Genomic DNA, 23,480 nt, shown 5'->3' with positions numbered 1-23,480 from the left:
GGGACTTTGCCTCCAGCCGCGGTGGCGCAGCCTCCCCGGGGCATCTTGGCTGCGGGGCTCTCACCACGGCCACGGGTCACAGCAGCGTGCTGCGAGGTCCCTCTGAACTGCACCAGAGCCATCGCCCACTGGGCCACCGGCATCATCAGAGGAGCTCTTCTAGGGACAGGGCTGAAATTTGCCGCCTTGCCCAGAACCCCCTGCAGCAGGAGCAGCCCTGACGGGGCGGTGAGGGGCTGCAGACGCCTGCGGTGCCGGCTGCCTTTAGCGTTTCCAGCCTCTTGTGCTCATTGAGCCAAGTTCTGGGCCAGCAACCGCAGAGGGGGAACACCTTCGAGGGACCAGCGTCCTTGAGATGCTGGGTGTCTCTTCTGGGCCTGTTCTTGTAGGGGAGCTGCTCCTGGGTGGGGGTACCCGTGGGCTTCAGCCCCAGCCCTTTCCGCTCAGATCAGCTAACTTTACTGTCCCGTGTAATTATCAATTTACTTTTTGTTCACAGTTCATCCTGCTGAGGGCACACAGCTTTGTGCTGCCCATGGCTGCACCTCCAGCTGTGCTCGACAGAGCACGTCTGTCTGTCCTTCCTCGTTTGCTCATTTCTGGGTGTTGGGAGAGGAGAACATCTGGCAGTGTTGTCAGATGCCCAGGACCCAGCTGCCAGGTCATTGCTTTTGTCAGAGTCAACACGACTGTTGCCTTTTTGAGAATGCTTTGATTAGACAAATCTGATTTGATAAATTTGAGATGATTTTCGGTGGAGGTTGTCAGCGGTTCACACCTGATACTACCAGTAACTCACGTGCTTCTGTGGCTTTGTAGGAGGTGCTGTTTTCTGTGGGTTGTCACAAGGCAGTAGCTGGGAGCCAGCACGGTGATGGCGGGGAATCAAAGGAGTTTTTAACGAAGGGAGTATCCCCAAGGGAAGGCAGAAGGCACTTTTGGCACAGGCCACTTCCAGTCGCATGGTTATGGCCCTGGCCGGACAGGGAGGACTTGGGAACAGACCCTTCCTGATTCCAGGTGGGACCCATCGTTCGCAGACTGAGCTGAGCCCCTCCACCACACCGGCGGCCGGCGGCTGGTACCCGGCAGCAGTGCGAGAGCAGCTGGGGCAGCCCGAGCCAGGCAGCGTGGGGCCGTGCCGGCAGATTGTGGCCACAGCCCTGGCACGGTCACCATCCCCCGCGTGCCCACCCACGCCTGGGCTCGTGTGGAGTGCTGCGGGGGATGGCCTTGGTCCTGGGACCCCTCCTGGTTAGACACGAAGTCATGGACAGGCCCGTGGAAAGGAGGTAGATGCATCCAGCAGAGCTTCATCCGGCCGCTCGCCATGGTTCGTGTGCTTAATGAGTCCCTGATACTTTAATTATATCACTGCAAATACACCTAGGAGGCAGCTTTAAGCTTTGCTATCTTGGCCATGCCCAAAACAAAAGAGAATTATTAGCTGGTTTTATTCTTAATGTTTATGAGAGCTGTAGAACAAGTTAATATTATCTTTTTAATCGCAAGTGTTACGCATATGTTAATTACCAGGCAAGGATTGTATTTCAATTACCATCAGTGCCATCATAATACAAAATGGATACGAAGATTGCTTTTAAATGACAGGGTAACTGATACTGGGTCCTGTGCAACCGTGATACCATGGCCGTGTCAAACACCTTCTGTTTCTCTTCAGAAACACACGATCCCTGCGTGTTACTTTCCTGACAGCAGCTGAGAACTGGTTTGAATTTTTTTTGTATAATTGGCAAGATTCTTCCTGCAGCTCATGGTGTAGAACTGCTCTGAAATGGCGAGGCAGAGGGTCCCAGAGGCCCCAGTCCCTGGAGGTCCCGGGGCAGCAGCGGGGTCCGTGGGGACGCAGCCCATCCTGCCCGCTGCCGGCGCCGCGGCTCTGCCCGCTCCCCTCCCACGCGGGCATCGCTCTGCCCGTTGCCGCGTTAATTGCCAAATGAAGTCCTCTCCAGCTTGTCTTTAAAGGCTGTGTGGCAGGAATTTCCCTCCCCTTCCCAAAGAATGAAACCGCTGAGACAAGCGAGCGGTTTATGGTCTGGGTTGAGCAGGTGGGCTGTTCGAGGAAAGCCTGTCTGAAGGAGATGAACCTCTTACAACCGCAGTGCTTTTCATCCCTGGAGAATGAGAAATATGGAGACTTTTTTAACCATTTCAATATCTAACCGGTGTTTTGTAGGTTATCCACATTGGGAGTCCAGACATAAATACCCGGGGGAAGTCAGCAGAAGCTGAAGGAGAAATCAATATATGTGGGCAAGGGGCGACCACTCCAAATCAGCGTTTTTATAAGCTAGAGCAGTGTTCAGCTGTGGTTCACTATTGTGTAGGATTAAGGTGTTTGATGTTGGTGCGTAGTGCTTGCTAATGCTAAGCCTGGGCTCTACTCTAAAAACAAGTGAAATCCAGCTTTGTACTCCGAAGCTTCCCGATGGCTCTCAGCTGAAGTCAATAAAGTGTCTGTGTATGTAGGGATTACAGTGCATTTGTCTCGTCTTTCAAAGGCAGAAGCCACTGAGAGATTTGGGAAGAAAACCTGCTGCTCACAGTTCGGAAGCAAAAGGAAGATCTCTCGAACCCATCTGTGGGTTTTTGCAGCCGACGCAGAGGACCGGATCGCGGGTGCCTTCATTTAAGATGACATCTGCATTTGCAGAAGGAGGAAAATAATCTTTGTGCAGCTGAGATCAAGCAATCTCAAGTATTTATCAACTCCACAGATCCTGCCCAGAATGCAAAGTACTTGCTTTTGTTTGAGCCCAGACAAATTGTGCTGCCCCTTCGTAATTAGTTTGAGATAAGTCAGGACACGCTATTAAATGATTAGATGACCTTGCGTCGGAGTGGGGATTTCAGCCCGTTGGATTCGTTCGGAATCAGCAGGGGAAAAGGTACTGATTTCTAAAGGAGAAAAGGCAAAGCCTGCCTGAGAGAGCAAGTTGGACTGAAAAATGTGGAAAGCAGCAAAAATTTAGATGATTGGAGAAAGTATCCTAAATTAAAAAGAACAACAACAACAAAAACTTCCAAAAGAGACATAATGTCTGAGTCCTCTGGACACCAGAAAACACCCAGATCCCAGCTCTTTAGTTCCGTGCCAGCTTACACCACGGTTGGGTGGAAAATAGAAATAATATAAGCAACAGCTCAATGAGTGATGCAGGGGAATAAGAAGCCAAATGATTCCTGTCAGGTTACGGACTTTGTGTCTGCTTTGGCGCTTAGTCCACGGTGTGATGGAGAGTGCTCTGAACCTACAGGATAAGATTTATCCTGAGGCCTTATCCTAAAGTCAGGTTTGTGTGAGTGTAAATGGTGCGTATGCTTCCTACTGAAAGAGCAAGGTTCGTCCCTGCAAATTACCGTCATCGTGTGGGTGGTAGTAGAAGACAAACCGGTCAAAAGGGTAAGTGCCTCAGATACGTTCTACTTATTTAGTCCCAGCATTAATTTTTGTTTGTTTGTATTTCTTTCTAAACCTTAAATTGTGGTCTGATATTTGAAATTCTTAATGTTTTCCCTGGATCAGTTGGAAGCTGGTGAAAGCAGCCTCCACCAAGCTGACTCCAGGACGGTGGGTTCCGAGCCGTGCCAGCTGTTGCTGCTCCAGAGGCTGCTCTTCTTTCCCCTTCTCAGATTAAACCTGGTCCCTTTGTCCCCCTGCTTTGATTTTCAGACTCTCTGGGAAAATCAGGTGAGCTTTGGGTGCTGTGCCGTGTTTCCGCGTGGTGTCCGTTTGCCCTGCGGGAGCGTTGCCACAGCTCAGCACGGCACGGCACGGCACGAACGAGTCCTCCCGGCACCCGGCGCTGCCGTGGCGGAGGGTGCAGCCCAGCGCCCCGCAGGGTGCCCAGCCCCTACCGCGGGGATTCCTCTTGGCTTCCCATCCCTTGCATTTTTAGCTGTTCTTGTGCCTCTCTCTCTCTCGTCGATCATCGGGACAGTTTAAATGGGCGGATTTACTGTCAGCTCAGAGAGGGTGAGGCGTTCGGGCACTGGGAAGCCGCAGGGATGGCTTTGGAGTGAACGGGGTTGGGGACATTGTCCGGGTGGTGCTGCGTGACAGCAGCGGAGGCAGGGAGCCGCGCCGCGTGTCTGCCCGCGGGAGAGGCAGCGGCGAGAATCTCCTGGGTGCTCATGAAAGTCAAGAGAAGTCAGGGTAACTCCTTGACTGCTTTTGCTGATAGAAGCAAGCTTTGTGCACAAAGCGGAGAGGCAGCTCTGAGCCCTTCTGTTCATGTACGGTGTGTTTCAGTGATAATTCTTACCTTAAAGAAAGGTGAGCATTTCAAAGCCAAGAGTCAGTTTTCCCCACCTGCTACTTTTTTAATATCACCTAGGTCAATGGTCCTCGTTAGTCTCCTCTAAATTAATGAGAGATCCGGGACTGTTGAGTGAAGGCCGGGGTTGTCCCAGATTCAGATGAGAAGAAGCTGCCAGCTATGGTGACAATACAGGCGACATCATTGTCTGGGGCCCCATAAAGTGAGATCAAACCGGGAGATGTTAAATGCGCATCTCATGTCCCGAATCGCAAATGCAGGCCCCAAACCCTTTGTGCCTTTAATGCAATAAAAGCAAAGGCAGCTGTATACAAACCATTTGGCAGCAGCTGAATGTTCAGGGTATCTGGGACTCTATTAAATCTTTTATGTGCCATGTCTTGAGCAATATACTACCAGCTGATGCCTGCCTTCTGCTCCGCAAATCTGGCAGCATTACATACAATTTTTTCTAATGGCTGTATTTAACCACTGAAAATTTCCTTTGTGCGGCGAGGGACCGCATTGTGCAGAATGAGGACAAAGTAGTCTCTTCTTTCTGCTTTCTTGCGTTGCTTCGCATTGTAGATCTGCTTGAAAATGGATTGAGATTAATTTAAAAAAAACACTCTGACTTGTTATTCCTTCCCCAGGAACAGATGCACAAATGGAGAGGCACAAGAAATAAAGATACGTGTTGGGGCACTGATGTTTCGGGGGGGGGGGGGGCGATTCTCTAACCAGGGGCATTTCAGAAAGGATTCCTGCCCGTGGCAGAGGGCCTAAGCAGGCGAGCCTGGCCGGGGCAGCACCGACGCCGGTCATGGCGTTGGTTCTGCTCACACTAGATCCCTGCCAAGAGCTGCGTCAATGTGGTCATTAACTATTAATGGCTGTGGTAATTACAGCGGTACGCAGAGCATGCCTGGGGCACGGGGGAAGGGCCCTCTCGCCCCGGCCGGCCGTCGGCCGTGGGGTGCGTGCCCGGGAGCCGTGCCGTCGGTCGGCACCGCGGCGAGGGCCGTGCAGCGGCGGCGGCCACGCGCCCCAGGCCACCCCACGCTGCCCACGGGCGCAGGGCGGCCGCCTCCCGCCCGTCCCACCCGGCTGCTCCCGCCACCCTGGCGGTTTGGGAGGCTCGGCTGGAAGGAGGACGTTGCCATCGACGCCCACGTTCTGGTTTGTTCCAGAAAACAGAGAACAAAAATTTCCAGAGTGCCTGAAACTGGCATTGCTTTGTATGTATGTGATGCTGTTTCTTTTCAGCAGACTATTTATTATGATTACAGAGTACAAGAAGTTTTCATCTTTTTCTCATTTATTATACTAGGATTCCAATTCCCCTGCAGAGAAACAAGAACCAAACGGCATAAATATAAAATGCAATACCTGTTAAGATACTGCACATCACAATCTGAAAAAAAAAAAAAAAAAAAAAAAATTAGAAATTAATGAGCTTCTCACCATAATGTGAAATAAACAGACATCAGGAAAGAATGTTGTTCAGTGCCTGGGTGGCTGTTATTCAAAGGCTTGTTTTTAGAGAAGTTATGTAGCAATGACCGTGTTTGAAAGGAATATTGGTTAGGTCTTTTCCGCTCAAAGGATTTATAAAATATAAAGTTATTTTTGCCTGGTTTATTAAATGTGCGGCCAGTTTATTCTGCTTTGGGCAAGGGTTGGATCCTGCTGGTGCTTTGCATTGCAGTAGGTAGTTCATCGCTACTGTTAAGTTTGCATAAAGCAGGGGTTTTACCTTAGGTTTCTGTGTTAGGAACAGCCCCTGACAGCCGTAGCCGATGGGCTGTGGCGCACCCGCGGGTGCCGGAGGGGACCCTGCCAGCCAGGGGACCGGGCTTGGACACCCGTTCTCGCCCGACAGCTCGGCGCCGAGCGGGGCACAGGCTCTCTTGCCCCGGCGCAGCTGCCAGCGCAGGGCACGGCTCTCACGGGCCAGCACCGCGGGCGGGCGTTGGGCTTGCTGCGACGGGGACCGAGCCGGGGTCCGGTGACCCACGGCCCGAGACGCGCCCTGCCGCGGCCGCAGGGCCGGGCTGCCCGCCGTGCCGGCCGAGCCCGCTCCCACGCCAGCCGCGGTGGGCGCTGCCAGCCGCGCCTGCCTCTGGGCAAAGGGCGAGTTTGACCCAGAGAAAACGGCTCAGGTCAAGCTGCCAGAGAAGTGAGCCTTTAATGTGAGGTCTGAGGTGTGCCTGCAGTTATTTCAATACATAATTTTCCATCCTTACCGTAATTGTAATGATGTCTGCAAAATAGTCCCTGTAATTTCCGTGTGCATTGCTAATTGGGATGTTTTTATCAGGCTAACGATAACCACCTATTATTTTGTCACCTTCTTGCTGTAATGTGTCCTTGATGATATTATATCGCGTGTCATTAGCGCTCGCAAATGGTTATTAATGGCGGTATTTTAGAAGCGCGGAAGCGTTTGGTGGCTCCCGTCTGTCTGCGATGTTTTCTGCTGTCCGCAGATACTGCCTTTCCTTGCTCCCATGCTGTGCAAACGTGACCCACTCTGTAACGAGCTGCCTGCAGCCACCCCCAGGTCAGCCTCCCTCCGCCGATGAAGGCTGCGTGACCAAAATGCCAAATCGTTTCTTTTTCATAGAAACTACATCCAGCACGCAGTAGTCACGGGCATGTCTGGTAATTAAGAGGACAGACGTAATTATACCGGAGGTAGAAATGCCATTAGTTCATTTGAAGATAGTTACCTTGATAACTAATTAGCTCTTTTAAATAGAGTTGCCTTGGTAGTTAAGGTGTCGTCGTTGCTCGGAAGAGCCGAGGAAGGCACACCGAGGCAGCACGGGTCGGAGAGGCGCGCCAGCCCCGCGGGCGTTGTGCCTGGCGGCCGGGCGGCCCGGCTCTGCGTGCCGGGAGCGGGGCGGCTGCCAGCGGCCGCCGGGAAGCTCGTGTTTCACGGCGGGGACCCCCCGTGGCCCCCCGCTTGCGCTGACCTGAGAACGGGCGGGCGGCGCCCGCGTGGCGGGGAGCTTGGTCCGCGGCGTGGCCTGCGCCCGGGGAAGGACGCGTCCCTGCTGGCAATGGCGCGGCGCTCCTGCGGGCTGGGAGCCTGCGCAGGGCGCGAAACCCCGAGCAGGGGGGGTCCGCGTCTTGCAAGGAGAGGGCACTGCTGCGTTCTAGGGGCACGGCGTTTGTTGTGGTTTTTAACAAATTTACTTTTTAATCGCTTTCTGCTAAAACAAATTGGATTATTTTTGACATTTCAGAGCACAGCTATGCATGCAATAGATTAAAACCAATCTGCTGGAGGTTGGCAGCCGGCAGATGTGAGCAGAACGGAGTCAAGGCTGGGAGCAAAGCTCCGCGACTGCCCGAAGCCGGTCTCCATCCAGAGGCAGTGAGCACAAAGCTCTCTCCCACAGCTCCCAGACACCATTCCCTGCTGGAAAGCTCTCCCCGGAGCTGGCCATCACATCCAAGAGAGGCTCTTGTGTGGCTGCTCAGTTAAAGGCAGCTGGGGTGGGGTGGTGCAGCGCCCGGAACGGGAGTGCACGGGCACTGCCCTTGGAGCAGGGGTGCTTGTACCTCTAGATCCCGAGTCACAGCCCAGGGATCGGGACTATTCGACAGCGGGGTAGAAGTGATGAGCGGTGTGGGTCTCAGCCCGGTAAAGCAGCCAATGAGGATGTGGGACATTTTACTAAATCTTGTTTTTCCTTCCCCTTTTGCGGTACCTCAGGTGTGCATTGTGCAGAAGAGAGACACGGAGAAGATGTATGCCATGAAGTACATGAACAAACAGCAGTGCATCGAAAGAGATGAGGTTCGCAATGTGTTCAGAGAGCTGGAAATCCTGCAGGAGATCGAACACGTGTTCCTGGTGAATCTCTGGTGAGCGTCTCCTCCCCTCCGCCATCTGGGGCCTCCTGCCCGCAGGTGCTCGCAGAGCCGCGTGCTCCCATCCTCCTGGGGCCACGGACGTCCGTGGGAGCATCCCAGGGAGATGTTACAATGGAGGCCTGTGATAATGTGAAATGCATTTAGGAAACGTAGCACAGAAGATATCCAGATGTTACGGCATCAAACACTTTAAAACAGCTTAGCTTCCCTTTTTCCATCAAAAAACTTTTTGTGTTTGTTGAGTGTTTTTCACAAGCCTTCTTGCAAGTACCACTGCCAGGTCCCTCCTAAGGGCCCCCTGCCAGTTCCAGCCTAAAATATTGTGTACCACGGTGTGTTGGTGTGCAGTTTGACTGAGGTGCCTTGGGGCCGTACGATGCTCCCAGTGATTGCTGTTAAAAAAATAGTCCATCTCATGTGCATGGAGACACTGAGAACTGTGACAGTCTGGGGTGAATCGGGTACCGCGTGGGGCCAATCTCTGTAGCAAGTAACAGCTTGAAAAGTCAAAGGAGCTGGCATTTTTAGAGATGATGATTTATAGCTTTTATTAATACAAAAATTATACAAAATACGTTGTGTTTTACACAGTACTTAGTCCCTCTAAAGGACTCGATCTTGTGGAGTTTGGCTAATAATTTAAATAAACAGAACTGCTCTCGGCCGTAGCCAGTGAGTTCACTGGTTACTGAGATAGGCCCTAACTCAGGAGGTTCTAGCAGGGGTTTAAAGCTGACCTGACCGTGTTTGGGTCTGCGCAGGCACTGCAAAGGCGGCTCCGTAGACATGCACCAAGGGATGCTGGTGGGTTGTGATGATTGTGGTTGTAGGGAAGCCAAGGAGATATACTGCATGTCTTTTTTCACTATGACCAACTGGACAGGATGCATTTCAAAAGCATTACCAACTAAAGCTATTTGTTAGATTTCAGCCCGATCTGAGGAGTGTTTTTAAAATTACACCCTAAAATGTTGCTCAGTAGCAAGGACAGTTTTTGCCAGTACACACATAATCAAGTTAGTATTGAGCAGTTTGAAATGTAACTAGTTTTAGTGATCTGTTGCTGAAAAAAAGTTGTGAGATCAAACTATCAGATGTGTGGCCTTTTGCTGGAGACTGTCTAAGGGCAAAAAGTGCTTTGCAACACATTCACTGGCCAAGTAAAATATATCCCTTTAGAGCACAGATATATCATTATAAAATTTTTCACGAAAAATTAATTTACACGTTTCAGAAAACAGTGCATTATATCCTAAGATCGTTGGTTGGTCTGGGACGAGTCCTTAGCAGTCAGCGTCCTGACCATCTCCTGGATCCTGCTGGGGGGGGGTCCGTCCCCCCTCTGCCTCCCCTGCCCTGCGAAGGAGCGCCCGCCGTGGGGCAGGGATTCGAAGAACCTTCGTCTTTGCCCACGGTCCCCCAGCACGCCGCGAAGTGCTCCTGTGCCAGCAAGCGTCTCCGATCGCGGCGAGGAGGGAGCTGGGGCCAGAGCAAATACAGGACACGTTGCAGGGTGACAGAAATACAGCGTTCATGGCTTATATTCGCAGACCACAAGAAGAGTGACGTTTATGAGAGGTGATGGAAAACCTTTGACATCCCATTGAGTGCAGGATGACAGACTGAGAAGGGAAAAGAAGGGTGGTCCCTTCCCGTACTGTATAAGTGACCTGGACTGCTCAAAATTTTTCCTAAGATGTATTCCCAAGTGTCTTGCACACCCTTGGCATGGTTTGAAATGCCTTCTTTCAAACGATAGCATGGCCTGCTGTAAAGGCAGCTGTGTCTTAGAGTGTCATCAAGGCAGGTAGGCAGTATTTCCAACCCAGCGGTTTTTGAGATTGCCTAAAAATTTGTGCAGACACAACCACAAGGAGAAAACAGTAAAGGTAAAATAAAGGCCATGCTTACTCGGAAAATAATTGGTAAGCAAAAATGATATATTATGTAAAAAAATGCAGGGAAGTGCATCTGCAAAGCACGGTGCACAGTGTAATCTTCAGAGATTGCAAGGGTTATGTTGCTGTCAATGTGTGTTTTTAAGGCTAGAATCAGTGCTCCGTCGCTGGCTGCCTGATTCACAGCGACAGAAGAGGGGCAGAAGCGGCAGTTTTTCCTGGGGGAGCTGCTCTCCGCGGATGGCCGGGCAGGCTGAGCCCTGGGCAGGCGCCGGCCGCGGGTGTCCCCTCCCTCTCTGGCCGTGTCGGACACGCGGCGGGCTGGTGGGCGGGCGGATTTTCGAAAATTCAGGTAGCTTTATACCCAAAGTCGTGAAAGTTGAGAATACTTTACATTCTTTTTGTTGACCCGATCCTCCAGAATAGCCACATAAGTTAATATTTGGTTTTTCAGCATTCTAGCAATTGCAGATATTTTTTTCCAACAAGTAATGATATTCTTAAGAAAACTGGCTCTCTTAGCAAATTTTTCCCTTTCAGCTCATACTTTTAGAATAAGCCTACGTTTAAGATGCGAGCAGAAGCGTGTGATTCATAAGTATTATACAGTCCCACATGCTCTTTCCTTAGAAATAGTGTCACCAAATATAACAATTGAATGTTGTTTTGTAGCGTATCCTCACTGCTGTCAGTCTCCTGCGGGATCCACTGCAGATTTAGAGAGGCGTTTTACTCTACAGTAAATATAAATCTCTTTTTCTGGTTTTTATGGTTAAATTAGCACTTGTGTTTTCCAATTCTTTTTTCAGGACAGACAGCGATATTTTAAGCATAGGTTTATCAGATTATTCACAATTGGGAACGTGACGTTCCTCCGAAGCGCCTGGCTAGCGAAGCCCCGAACTCTGCCTGCGGCTCTGCCTGCTGGCGGGGTTGCACAGCACCGCTCGGGAGGTGACGGTGGCAGGGCGGGCGGGGGGCAGTTAACTGGGATCCCTACCTCTTCAAAGGAAGCGTTGCTCTGTGGAGCAATAGGTTAAAAAACAAGACAGCATCTTGAGTTGTGCTTAATTAGCAGGGCGAAAACACCAAAGCGGGCATATGTTTGTAGTGGGACTGTGTGCAGTTTGTGTAATTAGGAGAGGGGAAAAGCCTGACTTGGATCTGTGGCTCCTGTGAGACTCAGCCTGCTCGCTCACGCACCGCCGGTCCCGCAGGTACTCCTTCCAGGACGAGGAGGACATGTTCATGGTGGTGGACTTGCTTCTCGGTGGCGACCTGCGCTATCATCTGCAGCAAAATGTTCAGTTTACAGAAGAAACGGTCAAACTCTACATCTGTGAGATGGCGCTGGCTCTTGACTACCTGCGAAGTCAGCATATCATCCACAGGTAACACGCAGCCTCTTCCTCGCCATCGGTACCAGCGGGAGCTGCCTGTGCCACCGCGCTGCCCGTGGCTGGTTTGGGGTGGGCGACGCTGTCTCTGCTGCAGTGAGGCCCTTGACCCCACCGGCAGCCCAAGGCGGGGAACTGCCAGCACTAAACCGCTCCAGCAGTGCCGGTCCCGAGCACCCTCCGGCGGCCGGTCCTGCTCCCTGTCGCTCAGAGGAAGCCTCACGCTTCGCCGGGGGGCTGAAAGTGCCTTCCAGGGCCGGTTTCAAAGCAATCTCACAGAAATAGGCCCAGTCTTGTGTTATTAATTCTCCTAAGAAATGATGCTCCCGCTTTTTTGCCCGACTGCCCAGGGAAAGCTGATTTCTAGTCCATCATAAAGGGACTCGTCTCATGTTAGGGTATTTTTGTTTTATTTGGTTCTAATTTTTGATATATAACAAAGTTGCAGGTTTTTTGTTGTTGAATTGCATCCTTGATCTGGCTGAGATTTCATCTTGCTGTAACCTTGCTTCTTTTCCCAGAGATGTAAAACCAGACAACATCCTCCTCGATGAGCAAGGTAGGATCTCTCTGCCTTGCTTTGTCTGCCTCCTTCATTTGAGGGACAGATTCCTTACGGTCTTGAATACCCTGCATCTTTTTATGTGGGAAAGTGTGAAAAAGGCACCGCTCCTTCTAATGGGTCGGCGTTTGGTCGGACGTACCTGTGCATTGTAGTGCCAGGGAAGGTCCGCCAAGGGCAGCCCCTCTCCTCGTTACCCCCGCCTCGCTTCGCCCATACTCCGCCTCCGTTCTCGCCGGTGCCCCAGTGCGCGGGTCTCCCATGCAGAGCTGCGGTACCTGGCAGCGTGGGAGGGCACAAGACCTGCCTTTGCTGAGTTTTAGAGTGAGTTTTATGTCTTCCTGGGGGGACAGAGCTGGGCTGAGTCAGGTGGAGTGAGCTCAGGAACCCTTATGAGAGCATCTGTTGGTAATATTGTCTCGGTGGCCTACACAGGAGAAACACCACAGGGGATCTTATAAGGACCTCTATTCCGGTAGTAGATCTTATAAAATGAAAACACAATCTCTCAGGCTCCAAACCATCTGAGTTTTATCATAAAGCCTCGTAAAAACCAAAGCTTACACTTGCGTGGACATTCATTAAAAGATGGCCCAGGCTATAAAGCCCAACACCAATGGGAAGAAGGGGATGTAAGGGAAGACTTCACAGGACACGGCAGTCGGTGATTTACACACCATTTTCACAGCTGCCTTGTAGACAGCAGAAAGTAGCCTCCAGAAGGGGAAGTGGGTGGGTTTTCTGTATGCCAGGCAGGCTTGAAAATAATGACATTTTCTGAATTTTAAGTTTCAGTCCTGGTGACAGAGAAAGTAGGGACGGAGAGAAGGTGTTCCAGCACTTTTTGTAATGTCTTAATGATTTCTTCATACAGGCTTAGGGTTTGGGAAGTACTGTTACGATTTCATTGAGCAGGCATGTCCAAATTTGCTGTGGTCTGGGCAGAGTGGCAGTGGAGTGTTTTAGCTCTGGGACTTCAGGGTAGTTGCGGCTCATTGTGGTTCAATGTTTTTATCCCAAACAGTTCTAGGGTTTTAATCAATGCGACCAAGGCAGTATCTCAGTGTAGCGATTCCCTGTTGTCCTCTCACTGACCGTAGGTCCTGGATAGAGCAATTTGACCAAGTGCTGGAGCCCGTGTAGGTTACTAGTCCACGCCAAGCGCGATGTAAAAGTCGACACCCAAAGCCAGCTACCATTTAACCACCTAGCCAGACAGAGATCCTGGGAAAGCTTCAGGATCTGTTATGGCCATTTGGTGGGGTCTAACCCTGGCCTGCCTGTGCCTGTGCTACTGTGTCGGGGGGCAGAAGCTTATGGAACAAATGTATTCTGATTCTGCATTGCCACTGTTCTGCTCTGCGATTAATTCCTTCTTAAAATGTGTCTTTATTTAAGGTCATGCACATTTAACAGATTTTAATATTGCAACAATAATTAGGGACGGTGAAAGAGCAACTGCATTAGCTGGAACAAAGCCATACATGGGTAAGAAATAATAGCTGTTCCTTAAGTCTGTATTTTACATTTCAAGAGCACTCACCGCATGCCGCCTGACAGTCCCTGTCTGCGACAAAGGCACTGAATTAATTTAGCACATTAATGCATGGGCCCAAGTCATTCAGCGCAGCCTGATCATTTGAAAAGCGAAACTCCCAGAGCGAGCGAATCGCTGTCAGCACACACTCCCCATCCCGCCCTGCTCTCTCCGCTGGCCCCGGGCTGGGACGTGGTGCGTCCCGCCGGGCACCGGGTTTCTGCCGTCCCCCGCTCACTTGGTTGGGAGGGCTCTCCCCGCGTGCGCCAGATAACCCACTGCCCAGCGAGGGCAGGCCTGCTGCTGCTGCCACTACTGCTGCTGCCGCTGCTGCCGCTGCTGCTGCCGCTGCTGCTGCCGCTGCCGCCGCTGCCCCTGCTGCCCCTGACTTGCAAAGCCTCCCCTCGGGCAGTGCTGCATAAAAATAACCATAAGGTTTACATGCTGACTTACATGAAATACTGAAATATAAACATACTGAAGTCAGTGGATAACCTGTCACGTTTTGCCCTTTCTGTTCAGCCCCGGAGATTTTCCATTCCTTCCTGAACGGCGGGACGGGCTACTCCTTCGAGGTTGATTGGTGGTCGCTGGGAATCATGGCTTACGAACTGCTGCGGGGCTGGGTAGGGCTGCCGGATGGTCCGAGGTCTAAGAACACATTTTCTGAATAACTGCAAAGAGGAGAGGGACTGTCTTCTCATCTTTCTGCTTTTTTCCCCCAGAGACCGTATGACATCCACTCCAACAACCCTGTGGAGTCTTTAGTTCAGCTCTTCAGTACTGTCAGCGTTCAGTACTCATCTGCATGGTCAAAAGAAATGGTTGCTCTGTTAAGAAAGGTAAATAGTCCTGCTGGCATGGTTATCATTGTACGTTAGCTGCAGTGCGCGCGAGGCTAGCTGGAAAATTTTCAGTATATTAATAAATAATGTAAAATTTAAATTTGACGAATTTTTATGAATTTGTTCAGGCTTAAGCTCAGATTAATCTTGTGTTTTGTTTGTTTATTATCCCTGTAATAAGAGGCATTATTTCTGATAGCCAGGGAAGGAAAAAGTCTGGGTTTGGTGTGACAGTGACATTCCTACCTGGGCCAGAGCGGTTCCCTTCCAGCATCCCCCTGCATGATTGCTGGACCCCAAAAAGGCAGTGGTCGTGGCTGAGACGCCGTGTGAGGTGGAGGAGCCTGCGCTGCCCCTGCTGCGTTAGCTGCTCCCTCTCGCCAGTTCTGCCGGGCCGAAGGGTCTGGTTCGGTGTGCTCAGCTGCGAGAACTGCCGGGGAGGTTTCCGTATCTATGGGACGACCTGCTGCTTTCCAGTGCTGCTGCATGAGAATGTTGTTGATTTGGTGTGGAGGCTGTAGTTTTAGCTTCTGCTTGCTTGACAACTCAGAAAAGTAGCTGATGTGTGTGCTATAAAAGAGATATACACCGTGCTGACAGGAAATAAGTGACTCCAATGTAAGTTAATGTCGGGCGGACAATTTACATAATTAGATTTTGTTTTAATGAGAAGCAGCGCTGTTAGTTATGACTGCAGCGGAGCATTCCACAAGTTCACATTGCCATCTGCTGGGCTGCCGGCAGTCGGGCTTCCAGAAACCGGGTGGGAATTAAATGTCTCACCAGGAAAATGCCAGCAGCCACCTCAGCCTGGAGGGACCCCCTGCGTCCCCCCCAAAGCCCTGGGGTTTCTGTGCTCGGGGCGCCCTGGCTGCAGTCCTGACCACTGGGGCAACGCCGGGGGCTCTGCTGGTGCCCAGGGGCGATGTCGGGCGCTGCGTTACCCACCTGCCCGCTCTCTGCTCCTGGCGTGGGTGCCCCCCATCTCCGTCCCGCTGAGCCTTACTCGGGAATTGGGAATTCCTCCCTTTTCATTTTAAAGATGATGATAATTTTATGCCGTGAAAAAGTGCCTCAGAAGTTCCCCAGGCACCAGCTGCTGGTCGAGACGGTCTTTTGCCTTGTGCCCTTCACGAGCACCTCGTGCTTGGGTGCTTGGCGGGCTACAAGTACGGTCACCGTTACCTGCTTCCTGCATAGCTACCTTTGGCACTGGAAAAATACTCAGTGCTGACTTTATTTCATGCAAAAAGGCTGTAGCCACCTATAATTAGTGTGCCTAGAATTATGCCGCGGTTTTTTGAAGGAAACAGTCCTAGATGGGGATTTTGTAGGGGTCCTGCCATAGCTGTCCCTCAGTCGGGAGATCATACGCGCTCAGTTTGCGGGCGCCCAAAACCGAGCTGGGGCGGCTGGAGGTCAGGACTCAAATTCCAAGTGCTCTGGAAAAATGGCAAGAACTGGTCCAGAGGTGGGGTGCGGCTCCGGCGGTGGCAGCAGCTCGGGCAGGCGGGGGGCAGCTCCTGCACCCGGGCGAGGGTAGGCACGACTCGCCCACCACAAGCATCCTGCACTTGGGGGAGGAGGGGCGTGCACAGGGCTCTGAGGATGCACTGCAAAGGTGGCATCAACCGAACCTCTGTGAAGGTTTTACAGGGAGAAACCAGGCACAGAATTTTCTGGAAGCCCTACCCCGATCCCACGTTCCACGTACCCCCACGTTAGATGTACCTGCACGTTAGACACACCTCCCTATTAGACAGAGCTCTACGGCAGACCGATCTCCCCATTAGGCATACCTCCAGCAGTCCTGGAAGCTGAAACTCATTTCAGCTGAGCATACAGCATCGTACGCAGTGCTGAATTCTTTGAAAAATCAGGTCTATTCTTAGACTGGTGTCTCAGTGCATCAAGCAATCAAAGCTTTTTTTCTCCATGCTTAGTAATCTGTGCATGTGATAGATGGAGTAGTGTCTCCTGGTGTCACAGAAGTGGTGTGAAAACAGGACACATGAAGGTCGAAACCGAAATGATGAGCCTCTGGGGGAATCAACGTCTTTGCAAAGGAGCAAGGTCTGTCCCTGGCACGGGGAGCAGTGCGCCGGGGCGGCAGCGCCCGGGTGCCATGCTGAAGGGTCGTGCATCGTCACCAGGCACGGGAGGAGCAAACCCGCGCTGGTCCGAGGGCTCATGGTGCCGAATTTTTGTCCATCTAGTTTCACAACCTCCAGAACATTCTTCTAATGTATTTTTTTTCTATACTGTTACATATTGCCCACGACAGACAGGTTGCTGCGTGGCTGAACCATCCGAGTGCATCCAAAAGGCAGGATGGTGCTGGGCTCCTTTTCCTTCTCATCTGATGGGAACGCTTTTCTCTCCCCAGCTGCTGACGGTGAACCCTGAGCATCGCTTCTCCTGCCTGGCCGACGTTCAGGCCTCGGCGTACTTGTCCGGCGTGGTCTGGAGCAACGTCTGTGAGAAGCGGGTGGAGCCGGGCTTCGTCCCCAACGTGAGTAGGAGCAACCTGGCCCTGAGCAGGGTCGGTTCTCATCGTTAGAGGAACCACTGCGTTCAGCAGAGGCTTTTGGACAGAGAAGTAGTTTAGGAGTGTAGTCGCTGCAAGAGGGTCTCCGCTGTGCCTAACGTGCGTGGTGTCGTGTCGTGTGTCCCGGCAGAAGGGCCGCCTGCACTGCGACCCCACCTTCGAGCTGGAGGAGATGATTCTGGAGTCGAGGCCCTTGCACAAGAAGAAGAAGAGGCTTGCAAAGAACAAGTCGAGGGACAACAGCAAAGACAGCTCGCAGTCTGTAAGTGCTTTCTGGGGTAGCCAGCTGGGAAAAAAGGTTGAGCTACTGAATTTGGGGATGTAGAGCAGCAGTAACTGAGACAAAGCAGTAACTGCACATTTATTTTGATTAAAAAATTTGCCTCATGGAGTCTTCCCAACCACCATATGTTCCTCTTACATAAGTTTGATAAAACTCTTTCACAGTAATCTGTACTTTGGAAAATTAAATTAAAAACAGAGGTCTGGGCACACGAGTCAAGAGAAAAACTACAAAACTAAAAAAATAAATACGTGGCCGTACGATCTTCACCTTTCCGAGGGGCGCTGCCCAGTGACTGTGACAGCTGTCGGTGGGGTTACACGGTAATACATCCAAGCGCTGATGATGGCCACGCAGAAACATCTGGCCGGTCAGTCCCATTTTGGGGTAACTGTCCCACGTGTTCTCACGTCGCGTGAGCTGTGTGGCTGGGCAAGCCCCATGGGGCGGCCGGGCTCACATGCCGGGCCGAGCTCTGGCTGTGCCGCTGGGGAGGCCGGCACGTGAGCCTGGGAGAGGTGTGCCAGCGCGCCCGCGAGTGCTTTCTGCAGAGCGCGATCCGTTAGCCAGGAAATTAAGCTGGAGATGAGATGCATTTGTTTCTTCTTGCCACTGTGGGGGTCCCGGTGCTTTTATATCACTGGGGAGATAAATACAAGAATCTCGGTTCTACAGAGCAGACGTCCCGGGAGTAAAACCAGCTCCTTATGCAGCAGAGCAGGTACTTGGTCCTGCAGAAGCCAGGGTGTTGCAGGGGGTCTTTGCAGCTGGGGTGGTGTGCCGGGGAGGCCTGCGCAAGCACACGCGCCACCCGCTGTCCCGCTTCCCCTGCGCAGAGCCCCCGAGCCGCGCCAATCCCAGACTGAGGGAGCCAACGCTGCCTCCCCACAGCGAGGTCAGGACCACCCGCTGCCTGGGAGCAGCAGGGAGCGCCGGGCAGGGTTTTGCCTGGCTCCTTGTCTGCGCCAATTAACTGCAATGGATCCCTTCCTTCTTCGGCAGGAGTTAATGCTGCGATCAATGAGACTTACCGTAAAAGCTGAAGAATAAATCGGGAAGCAAGGGAAGAAAAAACAGAATAAGCAAATTTGCAAATACCTCTCCAAAGCTTTGCTGCCAAGGGGATTAAGGGCACTTTGCCTGCCAGGAGCCACGGCTGATGGCCGGCCGCCCGCGCAGGAGCCCGTCCCTCGCCGTGGCCCGTGGCTGGGGGTGCACGGGCGGGCGGCGTGGGGGCCGAGCAAGACTTTGCCTGGGCCAGAGGCGGGCGTCCCGGCTTCTGTTGGAGGTGGAGTGGAGCACCAGCATCTGGCTTCAGACAAGGTCTCTGCACCTAGACAGAAGTGATGCAGGAGGTAAAATAAAGGCAGAAATTGGGAAGCGTGGGCTGTCTGCACGCCCTCCGGCCCCACGGGTGCTGCCAGCTTCCCGCATGCAGGCAGCCCACGTGCCTGCGCAGCCGCCGGCCGCGGGGGAGTCTGTGGGACAAGGCAGCAAGGTTGTGCCTTGTTCTTGCAGGGGCTCATAGGCAGAGGCTTTGTGCCGATCTCTCCCCAGCGCTGGCTGTCCTTCCTATGGACAGGTAGCACTGCCAAAAACAGAATACACAGATAAACGTGTTGTGTTGATCTGGAAGACTGCGTGCTATCTGTGTTTTATGGAAAACTGTGCTCGCCGCAGATGAACTAACCCACCGGTGAAAGCCATGAAGGCAGTCAGCTGTGCTGCTTCCATCATCTGTTTCAGCTGAAGTTCCTGGTGGCTGGGAGGCTCTGTGCGTACAGCTGGAAGCGCCGCGATGCTGTAGGCAGCAATGAGATGCAAATGGGACTGCTTATGCATGTATTGCTTTTCTTCAACAGGAAAATGACTATCTCCAAGAATGCCTTGAAGCTATCCAGCAAGACTTTGTCATCTTTAACAGAGAGAAGTGAGTGTGCGGGGGTAATTTCTTTTGAAAGAAAAAATGGCCTTTTTTCCTGTCTGCCCTTAGGAATCCGAGTGCCAGTGCCTGCTGGCCAGGAGCGTCTCACCGCGGGCTTAGCCCTGGGTGACTGACGTCAGCCGAGGAGCTCAGGTGCTGCCTCTGCATGAAAAGCAGTTCTCACCAAAAAGAGAGGCAAGATCAGGGATTATTAATCACTGCCATTAAATAAAATATGCTGCAGAGGGACTTCTGGGATTTAACATACGTATGTGACACTGCTTCAGTTCCCCCATTGCCTCTTCTCATCCATCCTGCTTTTAGAGGATGATGTTTTGGAACACGAAGGCACGGAACATGCTAAAATCTCTGCAGGGCGTGGGAGGGCAGTGAAGGTGCTGGACTTAAAGCAGCTCCTTTCCCCCACGTTTGAGCACGCTGACACGGGACCGTTTGGTTTGTAAGTGAAAACAGGAGACAGCCTCCGTCGGGGAGGAGGCGCGTGGCGGGGAGGCTGCGGCCCTGGCCGCGGCACAGGGTGCTTGTGGCCGAGGTCTGGGTGGGCTCCCGAGAGCTGAAGCCTTGCAGGTCACTGTGGAGAGTTTTGGTGTGTTTTGCTGATATGTCGGTCCCTGTCGTGACCTTTTTATGTGCTCTGGAAAGACTCCTCTCGTTTACCTCGGGTCTGCTGTAGGCACCCCACGAGGAGTGGTGCGTGGGCAGCCCCAGGGCACGCTGGCTGCTGGAGACCACCTTCACACCACTCCTGCGGGGCGTTTGGTCTGGGGACGACTGTAACGCCTGGTTCCTCTGCTCCTCACAGGCTAAAGAAGAGCCAAGAGCAGACGAGTGAGTCTGTGTCCCCCCCCGAGACCACCGACGAAGCTGAGACGGAGGCCGAGTCTGAGACCTCCAACTTGAACATGTGCAGCTCCGTCTGCTCCTCTGCAGGCAGCAGCTAGGCTGCAGCCGCTGGGCGAGGGTCGCCGGCCCACGCCGCGCTGATAACCCGTTCTCAGGTTGCGCTGAGCACCACGGCTGTCCTCCGATACCACCGGAGAGCACCGACAACTAGTCTTGCAAAGCTGTAGCAAAAGAGAGAGTTCTTACAGAACTGCATTCCCGGATTTATCGGAACGCCAGTTCGGCACGCTGGTTGCCTGTCGTGGGTAAAGATTCTTGCTATGCAACGTGTTGGAGGAGGTAGATCAACTTCTTTACTTGTTCTTTTTTAATGTCAGATTGCTGATCTGCACATGTTTTTAATACAGTTAGATGACAAGAAAAGAAGTTACGTCCTTGGGTGCAACAAGGGAAGACACCGAGCAGGTGTGGAGCGGGAGGAAGGCTGAAGAGGTGGTTGAAATTTTACTTTGGCGTTCCCTGTTTGTAAAGGCTGTTGTAGGGACAAGCGATCCCCGTGTAAATCGGAGCAGACCCGGCGCCTCTCCGGGCCGTGGCAGGCGGCACCGGCCTCCTCGGAGCCTCGAGCTGTTTGGGTCCTGCGGCGTAAGGACATCCCAGGCACATCCTTGCCCTCTCATCACCTGTCAGAGTTTCTTTCCCGACGCGGGGCAAATAAGTGTTTTTTGTGCGCTCTGTGGATTCTTCCAGGGCTGTGTAATGATTAACCATGGAACTGAGATGCAGAATGCATTTGAAATCTTTGCTCTCTTCACATAGCTGCTGCGAGCGGCGAGGCGCCGTGTGAACGATTGGAGGGGTTGGTTCTGTTGGTCCAGGTGCGGAGGGCGCAGTTTATCACAGGTTCAGATTTTACTGGAGATAAAGTGGGTGGCCTTCAGTGCTGCTTGGTTATGAAAGAGGGGAATATCTTGTTTCACCCTTCAACTTACTTTATTTTCAGTGTAAAGGAAAAGTACTGTATATAATTTACCAATACCTGTTTTAACTTCTTAATAAGACGGGAGATCTCCTTACCTTGTTCCAGCTGTGGATATTGCCTTTCTTCTTGTTTCAGAAGCCTTCACTATATTAGTTGCTTCATCTACTGTAGAGTGGCTTTTGGTTACCGTTGCTAAAAATGAGCCACGGGTTGTGATACACAGGGGGTTTGTTAGAACTGCGTTCACTTTCCAACTGTCAACATCTGTTTGCTGCCAGACAGTGAGAGGTTGCAGGGTTGCATCCTTACTGTATATTCCTAACACAAAAATGGATAGAAAATGTTTTTAACAGATGCCGACTCCCTCAGGACAAATTTTGCTGCTTTTTTAGTTTCTGCAAATATAACAGAAAGCCGTAACTGGTACGAAACAATTTTATACGAAAAATGACACGACACATTTATTTTCCACAGTTTTATGTGGAAATTACTGCATGGCTAATATTGTGCAGAACCAAATTGTCACAGAAGTCTTTAACAGAGGTGTTCAGGTGTGCAGGCACGACTTGTGCGGGGCCGGGGAGGGAAGCCAGAGCTTTGATGCCTGTCGCACAGCTATTTCCAGGACAGAGCCAGGAAAGCGCGGTCAGGCGCGGCAGCTCTCGCCGGGGTGGTGAGCACCCAGCCCCTCGGCCGTGCCCGCCGAGGGACCAGGGCTGCGCCGCGGGGCCCCGGCGCTGGCCGCGGGTTCCTCCTTGCAGGCGACCGACGCTGGCTGGGCGCGGGCAGGGCTGCGCCTCGTTAGGCGCTGCGTTAATGACGGGCTGAAGGGGAGCTGCAGCCATTCAGTGAGCGAGGTCTGAAATAAATGCTTTCCTCCGGGTCTTTTCCCCAGCTACAGGAGGGCACCTACACCCCGGCTCTGACCCAGGGTTGTGCTGGGGGGGGACCTGCCCTCTCTGCCCCACCCTGATTACTGGGTACCAGGGTAACCTCAATACTCTACTCACCTTCTCCTGCACACCTGTGTGCGTCTGGACGGGCGCGTGCTCTGGTCCCTGGTGAGCAGCCCCTGCTCGCGGCGTGGGCAGCCTGGTCCTCACCCCATGCTCGCTGCGTGCGGCTCGTTTTCCCCATCGCCCAGCCGGAGCAGCCCGGGTCTGTCCCGGCGCCGGCTGCGGTGAGCGCTGGCTGCCCGTGCCGCGCCTCGGCGGGCTCGGCTCCCACCACGCGGGACCGCACCTGTTGGCAACAGCCTTTGCCGGTGACCGGGGCGCTTTGCAATGTGGTAGTAACGCTTTAATCTCAAGTCACAAAACCACATCAAGATGAGCTCTGATTTGCTTGTGATCAGAGCAGTGTGATAACCCTGCTGCCGCGAGGGGCCAGAAACCCACCGTGTGGCCTCACGTGAGGGCGAGAGAAGCAGAATGAGGCTCAAAACCAAGTATTTATTCAGGAGTCATAAATTACAGATGATTTACTCTATCACTATGGGTAGGTTTCTTCAGCTAAGTCCATTGCACTATTTACCATCTTTCTGTAAATAATTATAAACTTCGGACTATCAGAACAACAAGGAGCATAACTTATTTTTGGACCAAACTGTCCTGTAAGTGAGAGATGCAGATACATCCAATTCAACCCAAAGCTCTTGGGCCAGGACAGATGTTGGCAGTTTGGTGGGACGCGTCTAATCAGACGTTTTCATCGCTTTCTTCAGGACAAGTGACAAACGGCCCTTGAGGTCGAGGTTGGTGAGTGTGGGGAGGAGCTGGCTCACTCATGAAACTGATGTTTCTCACCCCAAACCCTCTCTGTGTTGGTCATTTATGTTCCCTTTTCAGCACTGCTGTTCCTGGATAAACTGTGCAAAAGCTCCTCAGCAGCACCCAGCACACCGGGAGGGCTTCTGGGGAGGCACCAGGTCATTGCTCCTTCCCAGGTGAAATAATTCGGAGCAGATTCTGGCTGCCTGGGAAGCCCCGCTGAAATCCAGCAACGCATCTCCCAGGGACGCGCCAGGGGAAGCTCTGCTTTCTGGCTCACCTCCATCTATTTCCAAACCTTAATAGCTGAAAGAAGTGCCAGGGCACAGACCTCTAGGACCACTGCGCTGCGTAGTAGAGACCCCGTGAGCGCGGTGGAACTGAAGTACTCATTATCGAGCTTAAGTAATGCACGGGCGCAACATCACTAGTGCCCACTGGGGACTGGGTTTTGCTGACGCCTGTTTATGCCTAGACCCTGGAGAAGAAAGTACAGGAAAAAGATGGAAAAATAGTAAAAAACAGATACGCGGTTGCTTCATTGTCCAAGTCCCCGCTGTGGGTTTCAATACACAGGGGGCCCTCTGTCCCCGCGGTACCGTTGCTCTTGGGGCCCCGTTTGTGTCACGTCACCACCTCTGTGTCCCCGTAAGGAGCCTGCGCTGGTTGAGCCGGCCGAGCCCGGCCCCGTCAGCACCGCACGAAC

At 52.5% G+C, this 23,480-nt stretch overlaps 1 protein-coding gene across 2 annotated transcripts in view; it reads left to right on the top strand.

The window, feature by feature from the left end:
* The window catches only part of STK32C (serine/threonine kinase 32C), a 90,850-nt gene extending 69,741 nt beyond the window's left edge, over window positions 1-21,109 (top strand). Inside the window, exons 3-12 of one of the 2 annotated variants that reach the window (XM_075107870.1) lie at window positions 8,005-8,156; window positions 11,281-11,454; window positions 11,982-12,019; window positions 13,421-13,510; window positions 14,082-14,185; window positions 14,285-14,401; window positions 16,791-16,916; window positions 17,083-17,214; window positions 19,098-19,165; window positions 19,983-21,109. In XM_075107870.1, coding sequence (XP_074963971.1) covers window positions 8,005-8,156; window positions 11,281-11,454; window positions 11,982-12,019; window positions 13,421-13,510; window positions 14,082-14,185; window positions 14,285-14,401; window positions 16,791-16,916; window positions 17,083-17,214; window positions 19,098-19,165; window positions 19,983-20,121 — 1,140 coding nt within the window. In that variant the 3' untranslated portion in view covers window positions 20,122-21,109. The remainder of the gene's footprint in view (window positions 1-8,004; window positions 8,157-11,280; window positions 11,455-11,981; window positions 12,020-13,420; window positions 13,511-14,081; window positions 14,186-14,284; window positions 14,402-16,790; window positions 16,917-17,082; window positions 17,215-19,097; window positions 19,166-19,982) is intronic. The other variant, XM_075107871.1, reaches the window with a different exon arrangement.
* Window positions 21,110-23,480: the final 2,371 nt, after the last annotated feature.

This window comes from Phalacrocorax aristotelis, chromosome 12 (assembly GCF_949628215.1).
Source record: "Phalacrocorax aristotelis chromosome 12, bGulAri2.1, whole genome shotgun sequence".
Taxonomy (NCBI): Eukaryota; Metazoa; Chordata; class Aves; order Suliformes; family Phalacrocoracidae; genus Phalacrocorax; species Phalacrocorax aristotelis.
This window is presented reverse-complemented; position numbering and strand designations above follow the sequence as displayed.